At 41.1% G+C, this 23,137-nt stretch overlaps 1 protein-coding gene and 1 pseudogene across 1 annotated transcript; both read right to left on the bottom strand.

The window, feature by feature from the left end:
* Positions 1-8,638: 8,638 nt before the first annotated feature.
* C12H3orf85 (chromosome 12 C3orf85 homolog) lies at positions 8,639-21,165 on the bottom strand. The gene is made up of 4 exons (XM_037210016.1): positions 21,105-21,165; positions 20,948-21,000; positions 10,623-10,759; positions 8,639-9,015 (listed from the first exon to the last, which is right to left on the bottom strand). The coding sequence occupies exons 2-4, from the start codon at positions 20,994-20,996 to the stop codon at positions 8,926-8,928; spliced, it is 276 nt and encodes a 91-aa protein (XP_037065911.1). The 5' UTR covers positions 20,997-21,000; positions 21,105-21,165; the 3' UTR covers positions 8,639-8,925.
* On the bottom strand, positions 18,737-18,855 carry LOC114685174 (annotated as a pseudogene).
* Positions 21,166-23,137: the final 1,972 nt, after the last annotated feature.

Raw genomic sequence — 23,137 nt, 5'->3', positions numbered from 1 at the left:
GTAATGAAATTATATTAAGTGCTCAAGGAGATATAAAGTTTAAAGAAAAGTCTGATGCTAAATGGAATAAAGGGAGTAGTAGCTCAAGGCAAGACCCCACCCAGCTAAACTTCCAGCTTGTAGAAAGAAATTAAAGAAAAGCTTAAGCAAAGAAAATAAAGAAAACATTTAAAGGAAACTATTGAAAACAGAAAGCTGGTGAAAATGTGTTTGAACAAGGGGGTCATGTTCCAGCCCCAGGAAGCAGCAGATCTTAGCAATGTCACCTGCATGGTTCTGGTTTAGAGTCAAGAATAGAAGAAAGAGGAATCCCCCTCCACAGCTAAGAAAAGCCACTGAGGTCAGGCGTGTTTCAGGCATGTATCCCTGCATGGAGGCCTAGAGTGGTCTTTTCATGAAGCTGTGAAGGTGAAGCTTGGTTCCATTGGAGACCTCAAGTTATTGGAGATGCCAGAGTTACAGGATACTTGCCAAGGAACCAGTCCAAGAGAGAGAAGTATGTTGCAGTCAACAAAGTTGAATGGAGTTGGAGATCTGAAGAGCCATTTGACATCAGACATGGAGATGCAGAGATTGGAGTTTGCCCTACTGGTGTTTGGTCTTGCTTTGGTCCAGTATTTTCTCACTGTGCTCCCTTTTGGAATGGCAATGTATATCTTGTTCCATTATATGTTGGAAGTATGTGATCTTTTTTTTTTTTTAAATTTTACTGTGTGTTACGGTTAAGAGTCTCAGAAGAGACTTTGAACTTTGAATTTTTAAACAAGATTCAGACTATGGGGACTTTTGAAGTTGAACTAAAAGGAAAAGCTTTTTTTTTTTTTTTTTTTTTTTTTTTGCATTATGATATGGCTACAAGTCCATGGGGGCCAGGGAGTGGAATGTGATGATTTGATTAATAATGGACCCCATAGGCTCATATATTTGAACATTTAGTCAGCAGGGAGTGACACTATTTAAAAGGATTAGGAGATTAGCAGATGTGGCCTTGTTGGGGAAGTGTGTCACTGGGGGTGGGCTCTGAGGGTTTAAAAGCATAAGCCAGGTCCTAGTATCTCTCGCTTCCTGCTGCCTATGGATCCAAATGCAGAACTCTCAGCTACTTCTCTAGTACCGTGTCTACCTGTGTGCCACCATGCTTCCTGATAATGGATTAAACCTATGAACTGTAATCAAGCCCCAAGTAAATGCTTTCTTTTGTAAGAGTTGCCATGGTTATGGTATCTTTTCACAGCAATAGAAATTGATCAAGATAAATGGCTTAGTAGTTGTGAGAATTGCGAGTTCAATTCTCACACCCACATCAGACAGCTCACAACTGTTATTTGATGTTTCCAGCTTCTGTGGCACCTACACTCATATACACATACTCACTCACAGACTCATATGCTCATATAGTTAAAAATGAAAGCAGAATATTTAGAAAAGAAAACAAGTCCACAACTTCCCCAATTTGCACCTGTTTTTAATTAAAATAATTTTTATTTCATGATAAACATGCAACTTAGAGTCTTCTTAGGATGTTAAGTTAAAGATCTCCTTAAGTCCACCTCCAATCATGGCCTCTCCCTCTCATCCCACAGACAACTACCAATAAGCTTGGCTTACATCCTTCCAGATCATTTTTCACTGAAGATAATGGTGTGAGACACACACACACACACACACACACACACACACACACACACACAACCATCCATGCCTGACTCAACCTGCCTCAATTGTGTGAGATGTTTAGATCAATCTGAGAGAAATAAATTGAATGAGTAAAACTAACACATGAAAATAAATACCTCATATTTAATTTGTGCTACATGGACAGTAGCTCCCACCCATTAGTTATTCTATTTAAATTATAAAGAATTGGCTCAGAAGCATGAATATCTCCTGAGACTGGGCCTGCTGTGCAGATACAGCTAAAGACCAGAAATAAGAAAATATGCTTGAGTTCCTATTCATCTCTCTTATGGATTCACTGGACATATGGTGAAAAGTTATCACATCTTATTTACTTGTCCTGTTAGTAACAAACAGAAGGGTAATAGTAGAATCTTATAAATACTGTTTTTAGATGGACACCTTCTGAATCAGTATCATCAACTCATCAAATACTCACTCCCTGTTGGACACTGTTCTGGATGTTGCTGGAGTTACAAATACAGATTTCAGTTAAATCCTAACTTGAGAAACACTATACCCCAAGAGTAAAAAATATATGCATGTATACTATAAAGGTATAACTCTAAATATGTAAACACAATGTGAGAATTAAATATACTACAAAGAAAAGCTATATTATAGCAAATGCGTCTGTCATTTTTACATGTCCTTTAAAACCCTAATCTGGGTTGGATTAGCTCAGTGGTAGAGCACTTGCCTAGCAAGCACAAGCCTGTTCGTCTCAGCTCCAGAAGAAAAAAAAAAAAAAAAAAAAAAAGTTTCTTTAAGCGGCGTGTGCGCACGCTTTAATCCAGCACTCGGAGCAGAGCAGTGATCTCTGTGAGTTCGAGCCAGCCTGGATACAAGTGAGTCCCAGAAAGGCGCAAAGCTACACAGAGAAACCTGTCTCGAAAAAAACCAAAAAAAAAAAAAAAAAAACCCTAATCTTCAGCTTCTTCCTTAGTGAGGTCCTGAGTCCTCCAGCTGAGAAACTGTTTCTCTGAACCAATATTAGTAACTGGAGCTTATTTTATTTTCACTTGTGTAAGCAATTGCATGGTTGTCTGTTTTTACTGAATTCAGGACTCTCTGGAGAAGGGAGGCATCTCAGTCCTTTGGATCTTCACCCTGTCTGTGCCAGACAAAGCTGGCAATGTTGTTTGCTAAATAAGTGAATGAGTCAGAAGTGATGTATTGTAGAAAGACCATCTTGCAGGAGTAGATAAAACAACAGAAAAAGAACCAGAGCCAGGTGTGGTGGCACACAGATTTAATCATAGCACTTGGGATGCAGAGGCAGGAGGATCTCTGATTTCAAGGCCAGCTTGGTCTACAGAGTGAGTTCTAGGATAGCCATGGCTACACAGAGAAAGTGTCTTGAAAAAGCAAAATAAAAAAGGAAAAGAATCAGAGAGTAGGAAGTGCTGAACAACAGAAGACAGAATTTCACACCATGAACAAGTGAGCAGAACGTAGACTTCCATGTGAGTTTTAGAAAGCTAATAATAGTTGAACTTTCAGTTAAGGCCAGGTACTTTCCTCAATATCTTACTTGTGGCATGTCATTTATTTCCAATAATGAGTCAATTAAATTATTTCTGCTTGACTTGAGCAACCTGAGACACAGAGAGGCAACTGTCTGTGTATGAGATTGTACAGATGGTGCTGGTAAGGTGTGGTTCAAGCCTAGACATCCTTAAATAATAGTTGGTAATGTGGCAGGCAAGTAGAGACCAAAAGAGCTATATCAAGATCAATAGATAAAAGACACAAATTGGCAGAGAAAGACCAGAAGCCCCTCCTTAGCCAGGTTCCTTGTAATAAACAGAGCAAGCATAAGAAAAATCCACACGATGTGAGTAAGAGTCACATCTCTATGTCTCTATGTAAATACTCTAGGAAGGGTCACAAGCCTTGTGACCTAGGACAATTGGGGACTTTACCCTTAGTTTTCTTGCTCATTCCTATTTTCAGAATGCTTTCCATTCCTTCCCCTCCCCTCTCCTCCCTCCTCTCTCCTTCCTTCCTCTCTCATTCCTTTCTTCTTTCTTTTTTTATTTACATATATGAATGCTCTGCCTTAATGCATGCCAGAAGAGGGCATCAGTTCCCACTGTAGATTGTTGTGAACCCCCATCTGTTGTCATGAATTAAACACAGAACCTCTGGAGCAGCAGCCAGTGCTCTTAACTGCTGAGCTACCTCTCCAGCCCCCTTCTTACCTTTACCTTTTTAGAATTAAAACACTTATCTCTTCTTCAAGAATTTCATATGTGTATACAATGTATTTTGATCATTATCACCCTCTTACCCCCTCCAATTTCCCCAAGACTTCCTACCTCCACTTCCCAAATTCATATCCTGTACTTTTTTTCTTTATAACCCACTGAGTCCAGTTAAAGCTGCGCCACCTGAACATGGATGTTAGGCCATCCACCAGAGCACAGGCAGCCGACCAGAGCCTACAACTCTGAAGAAAACTGATTCTCCTTCTGCAGAAGCCACCAACCGCCAATAGCTCCTCAGGTAGGGTGGGACCTCATGCTCCCCTTCCCATCAATTGTGGGATGTTGACTGGCTTTATCTTGTATAGGTCTTGTGCAGGCAACCACAGCTGCTGTAAATTCCTGAGCACAGGAGACATTACTTCAGCCTGGTCTTCTCTCACATTCTTTCCACCCTGTCTTCTGAGATGAATCCTGAGTCTTGGGGTTTATGTGTGTGATATAGATGTCCCATTAATGACTGAACACTCCACTGATATTTGTTCTCTGTTCTTGAACCAGTTATGAGTTTCTTCATTAACTCCCACCCACTGCCTCTATTCCTATTTCTAACTATGTGCCTGTGGTTTAATTCATCACTGTGGGATGCAAGAACCTGGATTCTAGTTAATAATCCCAGCATGGATTGGGAAAGGCCTCAGAGGCTCCAATTCTAGCTGAAGAACTGCTGGCAATTGATGACTTCAGGAAGGGGAGGAATTTTTCTTCTGGAAAGTGGACACTAGTATATTGTCCACATTCATGAAAGCAGTGCTAATTGGATTTGGTGGGTCATTAACAATTGCAATAAGACATAAGGGTGAGAGGGGTACATATTAGAGCGTGTAGGGGTAGTTGGGGAGAAAGTTGAGTATGGACATGATCAAAATGCATTGTACATATGTATGAAAAAAGAGTCCAGATATTTTTGCAGGTGGCTTGGGAATCAGATCCAATGAATATTATAGCCATACACTGACTAAGTCTTAATTTTTACTTAAGATGCCAAATCATATACATTGGCTGATATAATGTATATGTAGATATATTGGTTGGTATAATATATATCTTCATAAATATTAATTCTTCACTTTTCACCAGTCAAAGGCCTTTAAAAAAAACAAGTTTTGAGCATGTTATATAGTAACTAACTCAGGAACCATATTATTAATGGGAGACATGGAATATTCTCTTGGACTTGTTTAACATTGGAACGTCCGATCAGAGACAGTGTGATTCAGCTATACAAACATTCTAGAGGGTAGAAAGTCCAAGACCCAATTAAGGGTCAGCCTGGCCTTTGGCCTATTTGTCTACTTGCCCTGTAAAAAATGTGGAGAAACATAGGCAGAATGCTGGGTATATATAACAAAAAGAATCTGGTGTGCCTCAAGTTTACACAGGGGCTCTGTGGATTTCGAATTTAGTGGGGGCTGTCACAACCAGTCACTGTACCAAAATAGTGGGCTTCTTAAGTTATTTGTATGAAGAGGTCAAGTCATCATGACTCCCTGAAGACCATAGAATGGACACCTTCTACTTCAGAAGAATTCACGGCTGCAATGCTTACAGTAAGAACAACACAATACGATGCATCGTCATCCCCACCACAGAGGCCACCAAGTAAGTGTCAACAAGTAAGTGACAACCAAGTTCTTAGTCACTGGTGCTCTCTACTGGCCCTCACACAAGTTACACATGGGATTTATAAATTCCTGTCAGAAAACAAACTGAAGGCTCAAAAATGTCACTTATGCCACCTCACATATCACCTTGAAAATAATCCATAAAACCGACTCTGCCAGAGAATGCTTCCTTAAGGTATTCAGTGGCCCGAGCACAGAGTTCTGAGATGTGCTACCCTAAGTTACTTTTCACGTAGGCACTACAGATGTCATGCCTGGGTGTTTCTCACTAAAAATCTGGACATGCCTCACTTCCTACTTGGCTCTGTTAGCTTGCTAGGACAATTATTTTTCTTAGGTCGGCCTAGGTTGCTTTTATTTTGTTTTCCTTATTTGTTTTCTGTTGCCCTCTAAGTTTCCAAGAAATTTCTCACAAAATTACCCTTGGGTAAGAAATCTCGGCATGCCTGTTTGATAGCAATCTAATTACAGAGTTGCTCCTTGGTTCATTTAAGTCCTAGTCAACTTGGAAGCTAACTCGTCCCCTTGGTGATCTGCAGTTCACTCAGCTTTCACCAAACAAAATGAATAACTTGGAGTCCTTCTCTCTTCCTCCATTACCACAGCTGTATAAGCAAACATCTTGTATGCAGGCTCTAAATAATGGGTTGCAACAGTTAATTTTATGTATTAACTGGACTGAGTGACAGTGTCTAGATATGAAGGTGAACTATTTTCTCGATATTTTCGTGAGAGGTCCTTGGGGTGATCTTTACTTTGAAATTTAACTAATGCAGACTACCCTCTGTAATCCATCAGGCTCCATCCAATCAGAGTTTGTGAATAGAAAGGACTGATCCTTGCTGGCCTAAAGGGAGCTCTGCTAGCACACACTGCATCCCTGGCTCCTCTCTTCTCCCATATTTACAGCACACTCTGTGCTTTTGGGCTTGCTAGCCTCCATGATACAGAAGCCAATTGCTTAAAACAAAATAGACAAACAAAATCACACTCACACACACGCTATTGGTTTGTTTTGCAAGAGAAATTTAATACCCCAGCATTTTATAAATTTTCATTAAACTCAACAAAGAATAGAATTATTATAACACTGAAGATAGGCTCCTGAGTAATTCCAAATTGATTACTTGTAGCAAAACTAACATTTGAGTTCTTTGCTTAGTCTGTCTGCTGTTTTTCTTCTTCTATTTATTTTTCTTTGTGGTGCTGGGAAAGGAGACCCAGGGCTGTGCCTTGCTCATGATAGGAGAAGATTATACCACACAGCTATGCCTTGAGCTCCACTCTGTTGTGTGCATTGATAAGGTACAGCAGTTGCCATAGTAACTTACAAATCAGCCTCAGGTTTCTCACAGAGGATGCCTGCACTCAGGCCATGGGCAAGTGTGGGTCACAGTGAGCAGCTGCCAGTGTCCTCCACACCTGGAGAAAATCTTACCTTGTAGCTTCATGGCATCTGGATGTTCTTAACTTACTTGCCACTCAGCAACTGCTTAGCATGGCTGTTAGACCAGAAGACCAACTATAGTCTTCAGAGGATCAATTGACCTGGAAAGTCCAAAAAAAAAAAAAAACTGTCCCAGATAACAACTGACCTAAGAATATGGGGACAAATTGACTTCTGGTGACAACCATCTTACTTATCTATGATTTGGGGAAGCAATCTCAGCAATTGGCTATAGTGTCTTCTCTAACTGAGGCATTCCAGAGACACATTCGAGGTCATAAGAGAAAAAGCAGTCCACTTTTCTCTTGAGTCAAATTTTCTGCACCATTGAGAAAGATTAATAACATACTCAGCAAGCATGTTAAAGTGTTATTTCTTACTAAAACAAACATAAATATGTTTGGGAGCAGAGTACAAAATTTTCACATTTTCCAAGACTTCCATAAATGAGTGGCTTCTAGCAGGTTCCTAACCACTAATGTCAGTCAACATTATATTTGCTACTGCCCTCAGCAGGATGCCTTTGATGGGAAGGAAAAGTTTCAAAAACGTGAACAGATGAATGGGTAAAAAAAAATGTGGTACAAATACAAAATAGAATTTCACATATCTGCAAAAAAATAAAATCATGGCATTTACAATAAAATAGAACTGAAAATCATTATGCTAAATGAAACAAACCAGACTAGAAATACAAAGAATTGGGTGTTTTCTCCTATATGTAGAAACTAGATTTAAAAAGGTGTGTGTGTGTGTGTGTGTGTGTGTGTGTATGTGTGTGTGTGTGTGTGTGTGTGTGTGTGTGTGTGTGTGTGTGTGTGTGACAAAGCTAGAAAGAGATCAGAAGTGTGTAGGAAGAAATCTTGGATGAGAGGTGAAGTAGAGAGGATAATGGAGTACTGTGACTGGAAGCAGAGCTTTCTGTCCCGTATGCCCGATTATACCCAACAGTTGCTTCCCAAATCACCACTCCAAGGCTTATATTAATTATAAATGCTCAGCTGATGGCTCAGGCTTATTACTAGCTAGCTCTTACATTTAAATTAACCCATACTTTGTATCTATGCTTTGCCATGTGGTTCATGGCTTGTTCATTTTCTATATGTCTTGCTTCCTAGGCAGCTGTCTGGCATCTGCCCTGATTCCTCCCTTCTTCATCTCCATCCTCAGTTTGATTGTACTGCCTGAGTTTATCTTGCCTTCCATTGGCCAAAACTGCTTTATTGTCAGCCAATGAGAGCAACACACATTTACAGCGTACAGAAGGACAACCCATAACAGGGTATATATGGTAAGAAGGCAGAAAGGGAGACTCATTGGAGGAAGAAAGAGAATCAGGAAAGAGCAAGAGGGAATACAGGGGTGGAAACAAAGTCTAGGGACACACATGTATGGAGATGTCATGGTTGAAACCTGAAACGTGTCACCTCGTATGCTAACCTAGAAACAGTAAGATACATAAAAATAGAATGGGTTTAGAAAGTGAAAAGTATTAGGAAAAGGGCAGCAGGTGCCATCTCTGTTTGAGAGGACTACACTTTGAATTAACACATAAAAGTGAATGAACTCCCTTAAAGAAGAGGAAAAAAAAAAAACTCAGAGCTGTGAGTAGAATGTTTTATTTTGATTTTGTATCCCATCTCTCAGAAAAGGCCCCCTTTGGGTAAACGCTTTTACTTTAGTCTTCATTTTCATCCTCAAGACTGGCCATTTATGGAGAACTTCCAATTCCAGGTGTCTACAAGGATTTTCATAATTGCTCCTTTCAAAATTTCCATGAGATAGACATAATAATAATGTAGCAAAAGCTACATTAAATCTGCCCCATTTCTCCAAGCCTGTGGTTTGGGCACACTGTCTTGCTGACTCCTAGCATATATATTCTTTGCCTCTTATGATTCAAGCACATTTACTGAGCAGCAGATGTATCAAAGGCCAAAGTGTTCTTGTCGAAATAGCGACGTACACTTGCTTTCAAAACAGTCCACACTTCCCAAGCCTGCAAAGGAAACACACAAGTCAAGAACTCTGAGCATGGGAGATGAGCTGCATTGGTTATTCTCATTACCTAACACTTGTACTCAACTGTTTATTCTAACGCTCAGATGTGTTACAGAATTTCTGGATGACACTGTGAATCAATGTGGCAGTCTTGTTCCATTACAGAATCTGTTTGTTGATTACAGAACTGGTCTGTGGTTCAGGCAGGAGTGCACTTGAAAATTTCCACACGCCATAAAGAAGGCACAGTCTATCAAGTCTATGTAATTATTTCACTTGCCAAATAAACAATGTCTTGTTTTAATAATGGTAAAGGATGCCAGTTGGAGAAAAGCAAGCACAAAACTAGATGTATTATCTGGCTGGTGATTTCTGTTAGCAGCTGCTAAGCAGAAGCAAAGTGATCCTGGTAGAGCAGTTAGACCTCACAGTGCAGAGCAAGGCTAGGATTGCAGCTATATGAAAACAAGGACATTCCACTTTTTTATGTTTTTATAATGTTCTTATGCCTGGTGACAGTGACAGCCTGGTACAGAAAGAAAGAAAAAGAAAGGAAGTAAGGAAGAGAGGGAGAGAGAAAGAGAGAGAGAGAGAGAGAGAGAGAGAGAGAGAGAGAGAGAGAGAGAGAGAAGGAGGAAGGAGGAAGGAAAGTTTATAATTTGTCATAGACTTATTTTTTGAAGTTGTTAAATTGTAAAAGGGGAAGCATGGGTAACAGGCATCCTTGGATAATTTAGCAATTTCACTGGGTTCAGAGTTTCAATGTTTTCTTCTAACAGAAAAGTAAACATGAGATGTATCTGGCTAATGCATCCTGATTCTTATTTCTCTTGGAGTGGGAACAAATGAGTAGGAAAATGTGCAAAAGATGAGCAAACAGTGGGCTGGAGAGATGGCTCAGAATTTAAAAGCACCGACTGCTCTTCCAGAGGTCCTGAGTTCAATTCCTAGCACCTACATGGTGACTCACAACCATCTGTAATGAGATCTGGCACCCTCTTCTGTATACATAATAGATAGATAAATAAATCTTTAAAAAAAAAAAGACAAACAAATGAAGGGACATCAAAGGCACAGTGATGATCACAGAGGAAAACTAGTCACTAAACAACTGAGAGTAGACTGCATTTGGCTTCAATCAATCAATCAATCCACTCTCCACCTACCCAAGCCTTCAATAACACATTTAAGCCTTAGCTGTGTAATAGTGATTGTACAGATCCAAAGAATAATTACCTGGATGAGTAAGACATGGGCCTTGCTTTTGTAATTGGGTGAGGTTGGGTATGTGAAACTAATAACCCCCGTGTGATATTTTGAGAACGGTTTCATATAAACAGTATGCAAAGGGAAGGGAGAAGGAAGCACAAATGTCCCCTTGGAATGAAGAGGAGGCTATCAGAGAGGAAAGGACATTTGAGCTCAATCTTTAAGCAAGGTGTGGCATTTATCAGGTAAAAATCTCTCTATGGGGAGAGAGAGAAATCACGGCTCAGAGAAGCTAAGGAGGAAAGCGTGAAGCAAGGCGGTGGCCTCAGAGTGCCAGCCGTGCGGTGCCAGTTGAAAGAGATGGCGGCAAAGGACCACTTGTATCAATACCAGTACCTCATCAGCCAGTGCAGTTTCCCCCGCATCGGGGTTGTGACCTGGGTCCCAGAGATCTTGCAAGTGCACTACTTGTCTTTTCAGGCGTAGGAACTGGTTTGCTGGGTCCTCCATCAAAAATGGGGCTCCCAAGACTTCTGCAATTAGATCAAGGGCACAGAATCTTTTAGGACAGTGCATCACTGGTCTGTGTTTCTTCTAAAACAGGCAAGGATGCCAGGCGGCGGTGGCACACGCCTTTAATCCCAGGACTCTGGAGGCAGAGCCAGGCAGATCTCTGTGAGTTTGAGGCCAGCCTGGGCTACAAAGTGAGTTCCAGGATAGGCTCCAAAGCTACAGAGAAACCTTGTCTCGAAAATATAATAATAATAATAATAATAATAATAATAATAATAATAATAAAAACAGGTTTGGCTCTGGTGTTTGGGCAACCAACTAGGTTTCTGAGGTGGGGCATTGTGGGAAAGCTATGCCCTGAGGGATATGGCAGGCCCTTCATAACTTCTGTTGTGCCACCACTATAATCTACAGGTGGACGGAAAAGTGTCGCAGGGCTGTGGTACATGTATGGGAGCCTCAAAGTCTGCAACACTGCTTTTCTGCAGAAATTACTTAATTATTCTAAGCTCTAGTTTTATTGTCAGGAAAGGACTCTAGTAGCAACACACACTGAGTTGTTATAAGGGCTGCATAAGTTAATAGAGGTTCCCTGTCTTAAGCCAGCCAGTTTGTATCCTGCTACATAGAGACTTTGAAACCAGCAAGATCTTGTCTCAAAAACACACACACACACACACACACACACACACACACACACACACACACACACACACAATCTCCAAGGGACTAGAGAGATGGTTCAGTGGTTAAGAGCACTGGAGAGTCTTCCTACCCACACACATTAACAAAAACCAAAACCAAACTGCTAGAATCTTTCTATTGCTTTTTTTTCCTTTGAGAACTTCCTACATGTGAACGATGTTCACATTATTTTCATTTTTACCTGTCCTTCTTCCCTCTCTGACTCTTCCTGTGCCCCACTACTTCCGTGTGTGTGTGTGTGTGTGTGTGTGTGTGTGTGTGTGTGTGTGTGTGTATTTATAATTGACAAGGGATCCGTTAACCAATCTGGGATTCTTCCCTGGAAAAGATTGATTCTCTCTCTCTCTCTCTCTCTCTCAGAAGCCATTATATGCCATGTAGTACTTCATCTAAGGGTGAGGCCCTGTGAGATCTCCATCTTGAAGTCTTTATGTTGACAGTATATTATCTTTTGTTTCAAGTATAACAACCCTGCTCAGGAATGCATCACAACATAGTCAATGTGGAGAAAAGAATAGAACTACTCCCTGCCTCTGTGGCAACAATATAATCTGGGCCTCATTTTTTGATAAACATTTCTTACAAAATGCAATGCTAAGGAATGTTACATTCGGAGCCATCCAGCCTCACAATTAGCAGGGCTAATGACCAACGCTTTGTATGGAGCCAGGTTATGATGAGATAGAGCATTCTTTCCCATGAAGCTTGCTGGTGAGTTGGGGGTCAAAGGTCAATGATACACAGCAGAATGACACAGCACACTGTTCTTGAGGATGGGGCATAAGGCACAAACAGCTGTTTTGATGGTCATTTATGAAGAAAAGATTTGTTGAGGAGGATGGCAGAAGAGGCTGGAGTTTTGAGTTTAGATTAAAGGAATGGTGTGTGGAAAAAGAATTTTAATTGGAATTTACAAAGCCTATGTATGAAAACAATGGTTAGAAATAAGCAGAAAGAAGAGTCAAAACTGTTAGTATTTAATCTCAGAATATTGTAGTGACAGGTGCCAGAGTAATACTGTCTTAAATTAACTAATCTGATTTCATGCAACCCAACTGGACTATCTGTGGAAACCTCTCCTATGACTCCCTCACCTCTCTGCCTCCTGATGCTCATACCCCTATACATTCCCCTCTTTCCATTCATAGGGCTGTCCTGTGTAGCCCCGGACACTGCTGAAATGATGGCATGTGCTTCTTCTGTGGCTGCTGTGTAGCTTCTACTGTGTTCTTTATTGATTCATCTGCTCTAAGAGAAGGTAGATGCTATGATCTCAAGCAGTCCCAAGGGAGAGGCCCACAGTTCAAGGAAATAAAGCTTCCCAACATCTGTGCACAGGGCACCTGGGAACCTGATGCTCTAGCCAGGCCTTAAGATGATTATAACACACCTGTTTAATGTATCATTAAAAAAAAAACAAAACAAAACCCCAAAGCACTCAAGCCAGAACCAAGGCCCTAAGGCGTTCACAAACTCCTGACCCTGAAATGGGAATAATAAATGCTTATTGTTTTAAGTTGTTACAGTTTAAGGCAATTAGCTACATCACAGTAGATAACTACAGCAGTAGGCACTTGCTAAGGTCAAGGAGAATTATTGCTCACAAGGCTAGGTCTATAGTCATAAGGGAGGGCCCTAGGCACAGAACACTCAAGAGACATATTCTCAGAGGTATGCAAATTTTGTGCCCTAAGACCTTCACTTCCCTCTCTTTAGTTCCTGTTCTGATAATTGTCATTGCTTGGTAAGATAATCAGAAGATAACCCTGGCCCATAACCTCTGCATGCGTGCAAAGATAGAGGAAAAGCCACCTGTACCATGTGAGAATTCATAGTCAAAGTTAATGGGTAACTCGGAGAAGACACACTGGGATCAGACCATCTGATCTACTTATGTGTTGTATGTGTAACTACTTATTAGGGATATTTTGTTTTATTTTATTTCATTCAATTTTTAGACAAGGTCTTGAGATGTAACTGTGGCTAGTCTGATACTGGCTATGTACACAAGGCTGACCACAAATTCCTATCAATCCATCAATCCTTCTATATCAACTCCCTATGTATTGTAAATATAGGCATGTATCATCATGATGTGAATGGATGGTCTACCATTCCTTTGTAAGGCTGAACACTGTATCAACATGACACGTCTTTCCATTCATGGCTCTACTTTGTTGGTGGTTTGGAGGGGCGGTTGGGGAAAGGAGAGAGTAAGTCAAAAGACACAAGGCTCTTCTAATTGTCAGGTGAGTAATAATGACAGTGGAGATGGGAAGTCACCACGGATTTGAAGAAACTCAGAAGGGCCCTCACTCATTCAGAGTTTGGACAAACCAGCACTAACATTTCTGCTTAATTAAGAGATGCTCATGGGGGGCCCCTCAGATGTCTCATTTATTCTTCCTGAAGAAAAGGGGTTAAGTCATGGTGTTACATACCCTGGGCCTTATAATTCTGTTGAAAAAGGTGTTTTTCTAAAGAAATTGAGTTGCAATGCAAAGGAGACCAAATATTACCAGCAAATAATAATATTGCTAAATAATGGTGCATAGGGTATAATTTCCAGGTAGAAAAAGAAAGTGTAGTGGTTGCTTCACATAGTGTTACTTAGGGCCATCCAGGAGTAAAATGAGTATTCTAAAGCACAATTACCCTGGCACAACCTCTGAGAACAAAGGAGCTATTACATAAGCCTCAGTAGAGAAGTGTGATTTAAAATATATGTCACTGCTATTTTAAGCTTTAATAACCCTATCTTTGGAACTCTGCTCTCTTTTTCTTCATGGAAAATGTTTTACTGATACAACCCTCTCTTTCTTCCTGGGGCAAAGCACCCACCTCAGCATAATGGGCCCAAGAGGCAGCCAATAAATATTAATTGATGGTGATAATAACATCACCCAGGAGCGAGAGGCCGCAAGTGTTATTTATTATCTGGCATTACAAAGGGGAAAATTGACACCAGGGGATGAAGTGACTCACTCAAGGTCACATCAGAAGTCAGTGGCCAGGATGGAAATAAAATCTAAGTAATATAGCGAGGCATGCTATTACCTTCTCTGCTTGAGAAATTTCTCCTCCCTTTTTCATTTTGCCTGGTCAACCTTGAAAGTTAGTGAAAGCAAGAACAGGGTTTTAAGTGTGTGGGTCTATTTAATATTGCTGGGCTCTGGAAATTAAACCCCGTGTTTTATTGCTTTGTCGGTTTTAAAGATAGAATTTTGTGTTTTTGTTTTCTGAATGTAGTTAATATCAGCCAGGTTAATACCTTCCTTAAAAAATGTCATAAGCCATAAAAATGATTCTCCCTTTCTAACTCTTTATGGCTCATCCGTTCCTCACTCCCTATTAGTTAGAATTAATAATTCTAGTTCTGTTGCCATTCTACTGAAATGTTCTCAAATACCCTCCAAAAAAGTCTCTGAGGGCAGAGACTTCAGGACTCTTCAGTGTCCCCAGGTGTAAAAGACCCGTGCTTTCCCGTCCCTGCTGTTGACTGCCTACTTCGTGGAGGCCCTTCCCTCATGCCTCCTTTCTGTTGTCAAGGGAGGCAGAGTCATATGCTCTTTAAGATGTGTTGGAATAAAATAGAAATGGCCCCAAAGAAGTAAGTGTAGAAGAGGATGATGTGAAAATGATACACAAATGTATCAATAATGTTAAACATTTTAAATATCTATAAATGTAGGAACAAAGATCAGGTATTCTCTGTTAAGTTTTATTTCCATCTCCCTCTCATTATTTTTTTTCCCTTGAGACAGGATCTTGCTTGGTAGCCCAAGATGGCCTTGATTCACTGCTGTGTTCCTTCCTCAGTGTTCAGTGTTGTAATTATAGGCAAATCCACCATGGTTAGCTTCAAGTTCTTTCCTTCCTTTCTTCCTTCCTTCCTTCCTTCCTTCCTTCCTTCCTTCCTTCCTTCCTTCCTTCCTTCCTTCCTTCCTCCCTTCCTCCTTCTTTCCTTCCTTCCTTCCTCCCTCCCTCCTTCCCTTCTCTCTCTCCCTCCTTCCTTCTCTCTCTCTTCTTCTTTTTTTTTTGTTTGTTTTTTCAAGATAGGGTTTCTCTGTGTAGCTCTGGCTGTCTTAGAACTCACTCTGTTGACCAGGTGGCCTCAAACTCAGAGATCCTGCCTCTGCTTCCCACATGCTGGGATTAAAGGTGAGCACCACCACTGCCCGGCTAAGTTCTTTTCTAAGAGCATACTAAGACCACCTATTTCATTCCTTTCTCACTCTTAACTTTGGTTACAGATTCAAACATGTGCCTTTGGGGGATGGAAGACTTGTATTTAGTACAACAAATCCTCTCACTTTCTGCCAAGTCAGGTGAAAATGGAGCAGGAGTGGTGAGGAGAAGAGACGAATGAATATGAGAGAAAAGGGTGATTTGTGTTATGAGAGAAAGTGAAGGAGAGAAAGGAAATTAGAAAGAAATAAGGGGAAGAAACAATCTTGACAGAGTCACATGTGCCTCTAATCCTAGCACCAGGAAGGCTGGGGCAGGAAGATTAAAAATTTTAGGCTAACCTGGGCTAAATAATGAAAGTTTGTCTCAAAAAAATTAACAGGAGAGCCTGCTTGTGGTGATATATTGTTTGTAATCTAAGAAATAAAAGCTTGCCTGAAGATCAGAGGACAGAGCTAGTCACAGAGTTAGCCATAGAAGCCAGGCAGTGGTGGCACATGCCTTTAATCCTAGCACTTGGGAGGCAGAGGCAGAGATCTGTCTGGATTTCTGTGAGTTCAAGGCCCCCCTAAACTACACGAGATTAATCCAGACTAAAAGAGTAACAGAGCCAGGCAGTGGTGGCACACACCTTTAATCCCAGCACTAGGAAGATTGAGATAGGAAGTGATATGGCTGGGCAGAGAAAGGAATATAAGGTGTAAAGAGACAGGAGCTCACTCTCTTTCAGGCTGAGGAATTAGTGAGGTAAGAGGTGGTGGCTGTGGCTTGCTCTGCTTCTCTGATCTTCAAGCTTTCTTTCTTTTTTTTTTTTTTTTTCTTTTTTTTTTTTTTTTTTTTTGGTTTTTCGATACAGGGTTTCTCTGTGTAGCTTTGCGCCTTTCCTGGAACTCACTTGGTAGCCCAGGCTGGCCTCTAACTCACAGAGATCCATCTGCCTCTGCCTCCCGAGTGCTGGCATTAAAGGCGTGTGCCACCACCGCCCGGCAGCTTTCACCCTGATATCTGACTCTGGGTTTTTGTTATAAGACCATTTAAGATTCATGCAACACCTGGTGGTTGTGGTGTGTGCCTGTCATCGCAGCACTAGGAAAATGAAATGGGGGTGGGGTGGGGTGTGTTAACCTGGGATACATGAGACCCACATTAAAAAGGAACAAAAGAGTTTAAAAAAAATAGAGAAAGAACGGATCAAAAGGAATCAAGGGGAAGGAGAGAAAACTGAAGAAATGGGAGGCAACAAATAACAGAAGATCATCAAAGGTGAGAAGCCATGCAGGAAGGAGCATGGCCAGTGGCAGGGGCGGTGGGTGGGTGGGGTAAGGGTGGGAAGAAGAGAGCCGGGAAAACAGAAAGGTAGACTCAATTATAGACTGGATTTCCAATTCCGGTGTGTTGAAATATTTAACAGGAGTCTTCCCATCTGAACTGTCAGCTGAGAAACTTCAGCTTTATTGACCTGAGAATTGTTGATGTAGCCCACGGTGGCCTCCAATTCACCGCTATGCCCTGGTCGCAGCTTACTGAGGGCTGGTGTTATAGGCATATGTGGGGAATTTTGCAAAGCAGCATTCCCTGAGTTTAACTCACGCCTGTTCCTGCTCTTGGCACACAGAAAGTGACCCTCATCCGCAGGCAGACATACTGCACAGTTTCTTGGATATGTCCTGGGAGCGTCAAAGCTTTCATGAGTTTTAAATCCCATGGGGAGGAAAGTGGAAAACCCATGAGAGGTGGCATTTCATACAATATGACAGTGACCCCTGGGCCACTGCCTGTGTATGTTGATGGAATCCATATTTCCAGGGTGACAACAAATGGTGGCACATGACTAGGAAAACAGTGTCTATACCATCCAAACTACCTCATGAATCTGGTCTTTAGCGTTGACACTTCTTTTTTCTCCAATTAAATTATTTCTTGTCACTGTTATTTATTGTCACTATGTACGTCCTTAAGAGTATTAGTCAATCCTACACCAGTGCAGGTCCACACCTGTGCTCCCAGTGTTTAGAAGGCTGAGGCAGGCAGACCTCTTGAGCTTCGCAGAAAATTCCAGGCCACCCTGAACTACATAAGGCATCGCTGTCCCACTCATTCTTAAATACAATTAAGCAGATAAAATTATATTAATAAAATCTCATGCAATAAAATTGCATCAGGAAATACCAACTCTTCAAAGGATTAGAGCCTTTCAAGGGGTTGCTGCAAAGGGCCACTCCTTACGGCCAGGAAGAAGGCTGGCAGAGGGAGAGTACAGGTGCAGACAAGGTCCTGAGAAAGAAGTGTGAGCCTAAAGCTCTTGTCAGAAAACAAAACAAAAAAAAACCAAAAAAGCCAAAGTGAAAATGGAAAGTCTTTCAAAACAGATCGCCATGGCTTACTAACTGTGGAGTGAGAACTAAGGGCTGTAATGACCTGAGACAAACAGGCCACAGGCAGTTGATTTTTCTCCCTGTTGACAGCCAGCAGACATCCTTGTACTTTATGGACAGATGTGATCACAGGTCAACAACATGGACATGGACCTCTAAGTTGTTTCACATGTGGGTCAACTCCAGTTGCTAAATCAAAACAGAAAGGCGTAAATGCTGAGGGAAAGAAATCTGGGTTTTATTTTAGCAAATAGCAGTGAAAACTATCTTCTGAAAAGAAAATCAGAAACAACCAAAATCATCAACCATATACCCTGCAGTTAGTATTTTGTTTCAGACAGGATCTTACCATGTAGCCCAGGTTAGCCCCTTCCTCATGATCCTGCTGCCTCAGCCTCACGAGTGCTGGGATGGTAGATATGTGCTATCACTCCCTACTCCATTTAATCTTTAATAATGTTCAAAGAATGTCTTACCAGGGAAATGGATTTCAAATTCATTTATTTTCCATAGAATCCCTTGCAGGCCAGGCTGGCCACCAGTTCATTCTGTAGCCAAGGATGACTTTGAACATCTCTTGTTCTTTTTAAGTGCCAGGATTACAGGCATGCACTACAATATCAGGTTTATATAGTGCTGGAGACTGAACCCAGGGTTTCAGGGCATATTAGACAGACACTCCCCAACCTGAGCTATAGCCCCAGTTCCCATATTATTTTCTCCCCACACTGCCTACAGTACCCAGTATTCCCAGGAGGTCTCCCATCCAAGTACTAACCAGGCTTGACCCTACTTAGCTTCCGAGATCAGACAAGATCTGGTGCATTTAGGGTAGTATGGCCATAGACCCCAATGTACTCTTTATATTTGATTTTAATAAATGCCCCATTGAGACAGATATGCACTGGATTTAGCACTACTCAGAACAGTGCTAGAGTGAGGAACTGCCTGGAAAAGCTGCTGGCTGGGCCCTGTTACCTTGTCAAATATGGTCACCCAGCTTGCTGACTCCTGTTTTTTTGGTGAGGAACCAGTGGTCATCTTAGTGGGTCTAGTTCTCCAGGACGAGGCCTCCACTCTGACTGCAGTGCTGCAGTGAACATAGTTTGTAGCAGGAAGAAGAATTTGCCCTCAGCACTCCCCCACACATGATGTGAATGGGCTGCAGCATGCCACCTGGGATTAGCTGAGCCGTTTGCTCACATCACTTCTCAAAGTTCCCAGTTTCCTTTTGATGAAATGGGGACATGGATCTGATTTTCAGAGAGATCAGGAGACTTGAACTACAATAATATGGAAAGTCCCTGACACATAAAAGGAACTTAGATGGCAGAATTAATATTTGCTGACTTTAATTTAGGAGAAGGCAGTTCTTGACCTAAATGTTCAAAGGAGGTATAATGATTTTTTTTAATCAAATTATGGCACTCACACTTGTAATTCCCTATCCAGGGAGTGTCTATGTTACTACTTTGAAAACAGAATTGTAAGATACTTTGGGAACTCTGCTCTTAAGTTTAATGACTTGAGTGAAGCTTGCCATCATTTTTGAAAATAGATAATGAGGCTTTCTCCCTACCCACCTTAAGTCAAGTTTTAGGGGAGAAGCCATTTGTTGCATAGCTAATCTGTTATGAAGAAAACTGTAAATGATAAAAATAAACTTTCAAATAATTCATTTATTTATTTAAGGATAGGAAGGGTCCTGGGAAGTACAGATGTATATAGGCAGAGTTTTCCATCTAGAGCACCAATCAGCTTGTCCCCAGATAATCACAGAGACTTAATATCAATTATAAATGTTTGGCTGATAGCTTAGGCTTGTTTTTACCTAGCACTTATAGCTTAAATGAACCCATTTCTATACAAAGATTGTTCCACAGCACAGGTGAAAAGGCTTTGTTCTTACATGAACAAGAAAGTGAGGCAGAAGCAGAGGAAGTTGACTCCACACCTGTTTCCCACTCCAGAGCTGTCTAATTTTGAAGATGTTAGTTAAACTAACTATTAGTTAGTTATTAGTACAATGAATGAGCATAATTCTAATGATGGTGTCTACAGCCTGTAAATAGAACAGGGTCCTTCCCCAAGGTCTGAAGGGCTGACCCAGGACATCGAATGATTCTCTAGTCTTACTTCCCATTTCTCAGATTGTTTTTCTCTTGAGCTTTAGTTATCTAACTTCATTTTCTTTTTTGTTGAAGCAATGTTAGCCCATTCAATTGTCCTGCAGGTAGTTGTATTAGCATCCGAGAGCTTTGAATTAATGGCTAAATATACATATAGACACACATAGAGTTGCTTCTATGGGAGGAGCTTCATGTAAAAAATAATTCTTTGTATGTGTCTTAAACTTTTGAAAGAAACAAATTTATTCTGAATTAAGGATCTTTACCAGAAATATGTATAAATCATATAGGCTTAACTGTTAATTTAAGTATTTTCAGGGTTGGTTACAAGGAAGACAAATGACCATTTAGTTCAATTCTGATGTAAGTTACAAATTTCCTGGGTCAGTTTGGCAGCAAATCACCTGGACTCTCTGGTGCTTTCCTTGATCTGTCTCTAAAACATGGAGCTCAGAGAAGGTCAATGAATCCATGTTTCCAAAGTACTTGGAGGTCTCCTTACACTGCTACTGTGTGAGCATTACAATGTTGAAAAGTTGTTTTAATCTTTCCTTTGTTCAAGGACACCAGGACACTTCTTTGGAAGAAACAATTAAACCAGCATGTTAATACATTAATTCATAATCAGAAATAAAGCAATAACACACTACACGAACAGCTTCAAAACCGTAGCACGGCACATTTCCTCGGCTCCTTCAGTGCCTTTGAGGTCTACAGGGGAGACACATTTGTTCTATCTTTACAAAGTTAAAAGGCGTTACCACGCTAATAGTTGTAAAAGATGCGGCAGACATGAAAAGTTGTCTCTTACCTATTAGCAAGGTGGAGCACACAGCTGCTTGAAGCAATTTATAGGCCATGATCCTGTTTTAGAAAGAAAAAGATGTGTTTATTTTAGCCTAGCCCAGATAAAGCTTTAGGGTCCACCAGATCCTTTTTCCCAGGCGTATAAAGCATTTACTGTGTACCTGAAGGCCTAGAAGACGTCAGGGAGAGGCCCTTGCTTGACGCAGCACTTTTATATTCCACTCGCCTTTTTACCTTTGGACTTTTTGAAGTGACTTTACAGGCTGTACTTACACGAACCATTTATTTACTTGCCAATTTAATCATCCATGCACATTTACATAATATATCAAAAAAAAAAAAAGATAGGAAGCCAAGATCACTCATCTACTCCTAGTGGAAATATTTTTAAAAGTACTATGATGTCAGAAAACAGTTTGGCAGTTCCTTAAAAGCCACAGCACATAATAAGCATTCAACCCAACAATTCCACGACTGGACATGGATGTCAGAGATGCAACACTCAGGCCCACAACAGCTTTATTAATAGGAAACCAAGCCATGAAACAAACCAGTTGCTATTCAACACTGAAGGTTAAGTTGTAGTACATGTGTATCATGGATTTCTACCGGCAGTAAAAAGCATCATTTGTAGACAGAGCAGCTGAGTGAATTGCAGGGAATTCAGTGGCCGTAAAATGGTTGCATCCTTTATGGTTCATTTATTTAATCTTCTTGAAAGATGACAAAATTATGGATATTTGGGCAGAATAGTGGTTGCGAGAGATTAGGGATAAAGAGAGAGAAGGACGCCAACATAGACTACAAATGGGGAATGTGTTGGTAGATCTCCTCTGTACCTGGACGGTGGTGAGGATGTAAACATAAAAATGTGATCAAATTTAAGGGAACTGGCTGCTCATCACACACAAACGAGCCCATGCAGAACCAGGAAACCTGTGAGATAACAGATTATATCCATGTTAACACCCCCTCTCTGTGTTAGATTGTACTCTACTTTTGCAAGATGCTCCCATTGGGAAAACCTTGGTAAAGGACACACGGGGCCTCTCTGGGTTATTTCTTACAAGTGTGTGCAAATCTACACATCTCAAAATAAAGCTTAATTACGAACGAAGTGTCTGGCTGCACTGCAATATCTATTTCCAACAAAAGAATGGAGGAGTAAAACCAGTAGCCTTACTTTCATGTCTCCAACAATTGCTTTTTCCCTGGTGTGATGAAGAGTCAGCTGAGTGAATTCATCATCTGAAACAATTTGTTCCGAGTGGCAAATCGTACATCTGTTACCCAGTCTCACCAAGAGTTGCAATTTGGAATATGTATAAAGAAGTAATAGTGGTGAAAACAACTCCTTGATGGCCATCTGAATTGGGCAGGGTGAAAGTTAACCGGTGCTGGTGGCAGCACTGGTTACTGCGTGGAAGGTCACGGTCACGACAGAACCAGTGGTAGGTTTAGAGCTTTATTAGGAGGGAAAGGTGGGGAGGCAGGAGAAAAAGGGGAGAGCCAGGCCTGGTGGGGGAGGGAAGCAGAGCAGAGAGCAGGGAGAGAACACAGAGAGAGTGTGTGTGTGGGGGGTCCGTGTCCAGCTTTTTAAGATGCAGATTGTGTGACCACATAGTTGCCAGCGCCTGCTGATGGCATAAGATGTAAGATACAAGACCCCCAGCTGCGCATGTACAGGATCCTAATACAGGGTATTTGGAATACCTGGATCTCTGGCTGGGACTGTCTCTTCCTGAGCTTGTAGAACTAGATCTGAAAAGAAGCATAGCAAACATGGAAGCCTATCCCAGGTGTCCATCTATACCACACTTCCCAGGTGTCCATCTGCAGCACACTTCCCAGGTGTCCATCTATACCACACTTCCCAGGTACAGTATCCACCTCTACAACTCTATTGACCTCCTTTGCTTTGACTCTGAGGAGAGGTAAGATTCTTAGTTGTGTGTTGTATTCTGGAACCTTAGGAAAATACTTAACATTAAAGTTATAGGATGAAAAAAGAAATGATATCTTACCCTGCCACCACTTTCATAATTTTTCAGTTTATGAACTTAAGAAAAAAACAAGGCTTATGTAGAAGAGGGATGGGGTGGGGTTGCTTTGTGTGTTTTATTATTCTCACGTAACAAGTGGTTATTCATCTCTGTTGGGTGGGATGTAGAAAATCATAATATATTATCCTGCC

The sequence above is a fragment of the Peromyscus leucopus genome, chromosome 12, assembly GCF_004664715.2.
Source record: "Peromyscus leucopus breed LL Stock chromosome 12, UCI_PerLeu_2.1, whole genome shotgun sequence".
NCBI classification, from domain to species: Eukaryota; Metazoa; Chordata; class Mammalia; order Rodentia; family Cricetidae; genus Peromyscus; species Peromyscus leucopus.
The sequence above is the reverse complement of the archived record's forward strand: the minus strand, read 5'-3'. Positions and strand labels throughout refer to the sequence as shown.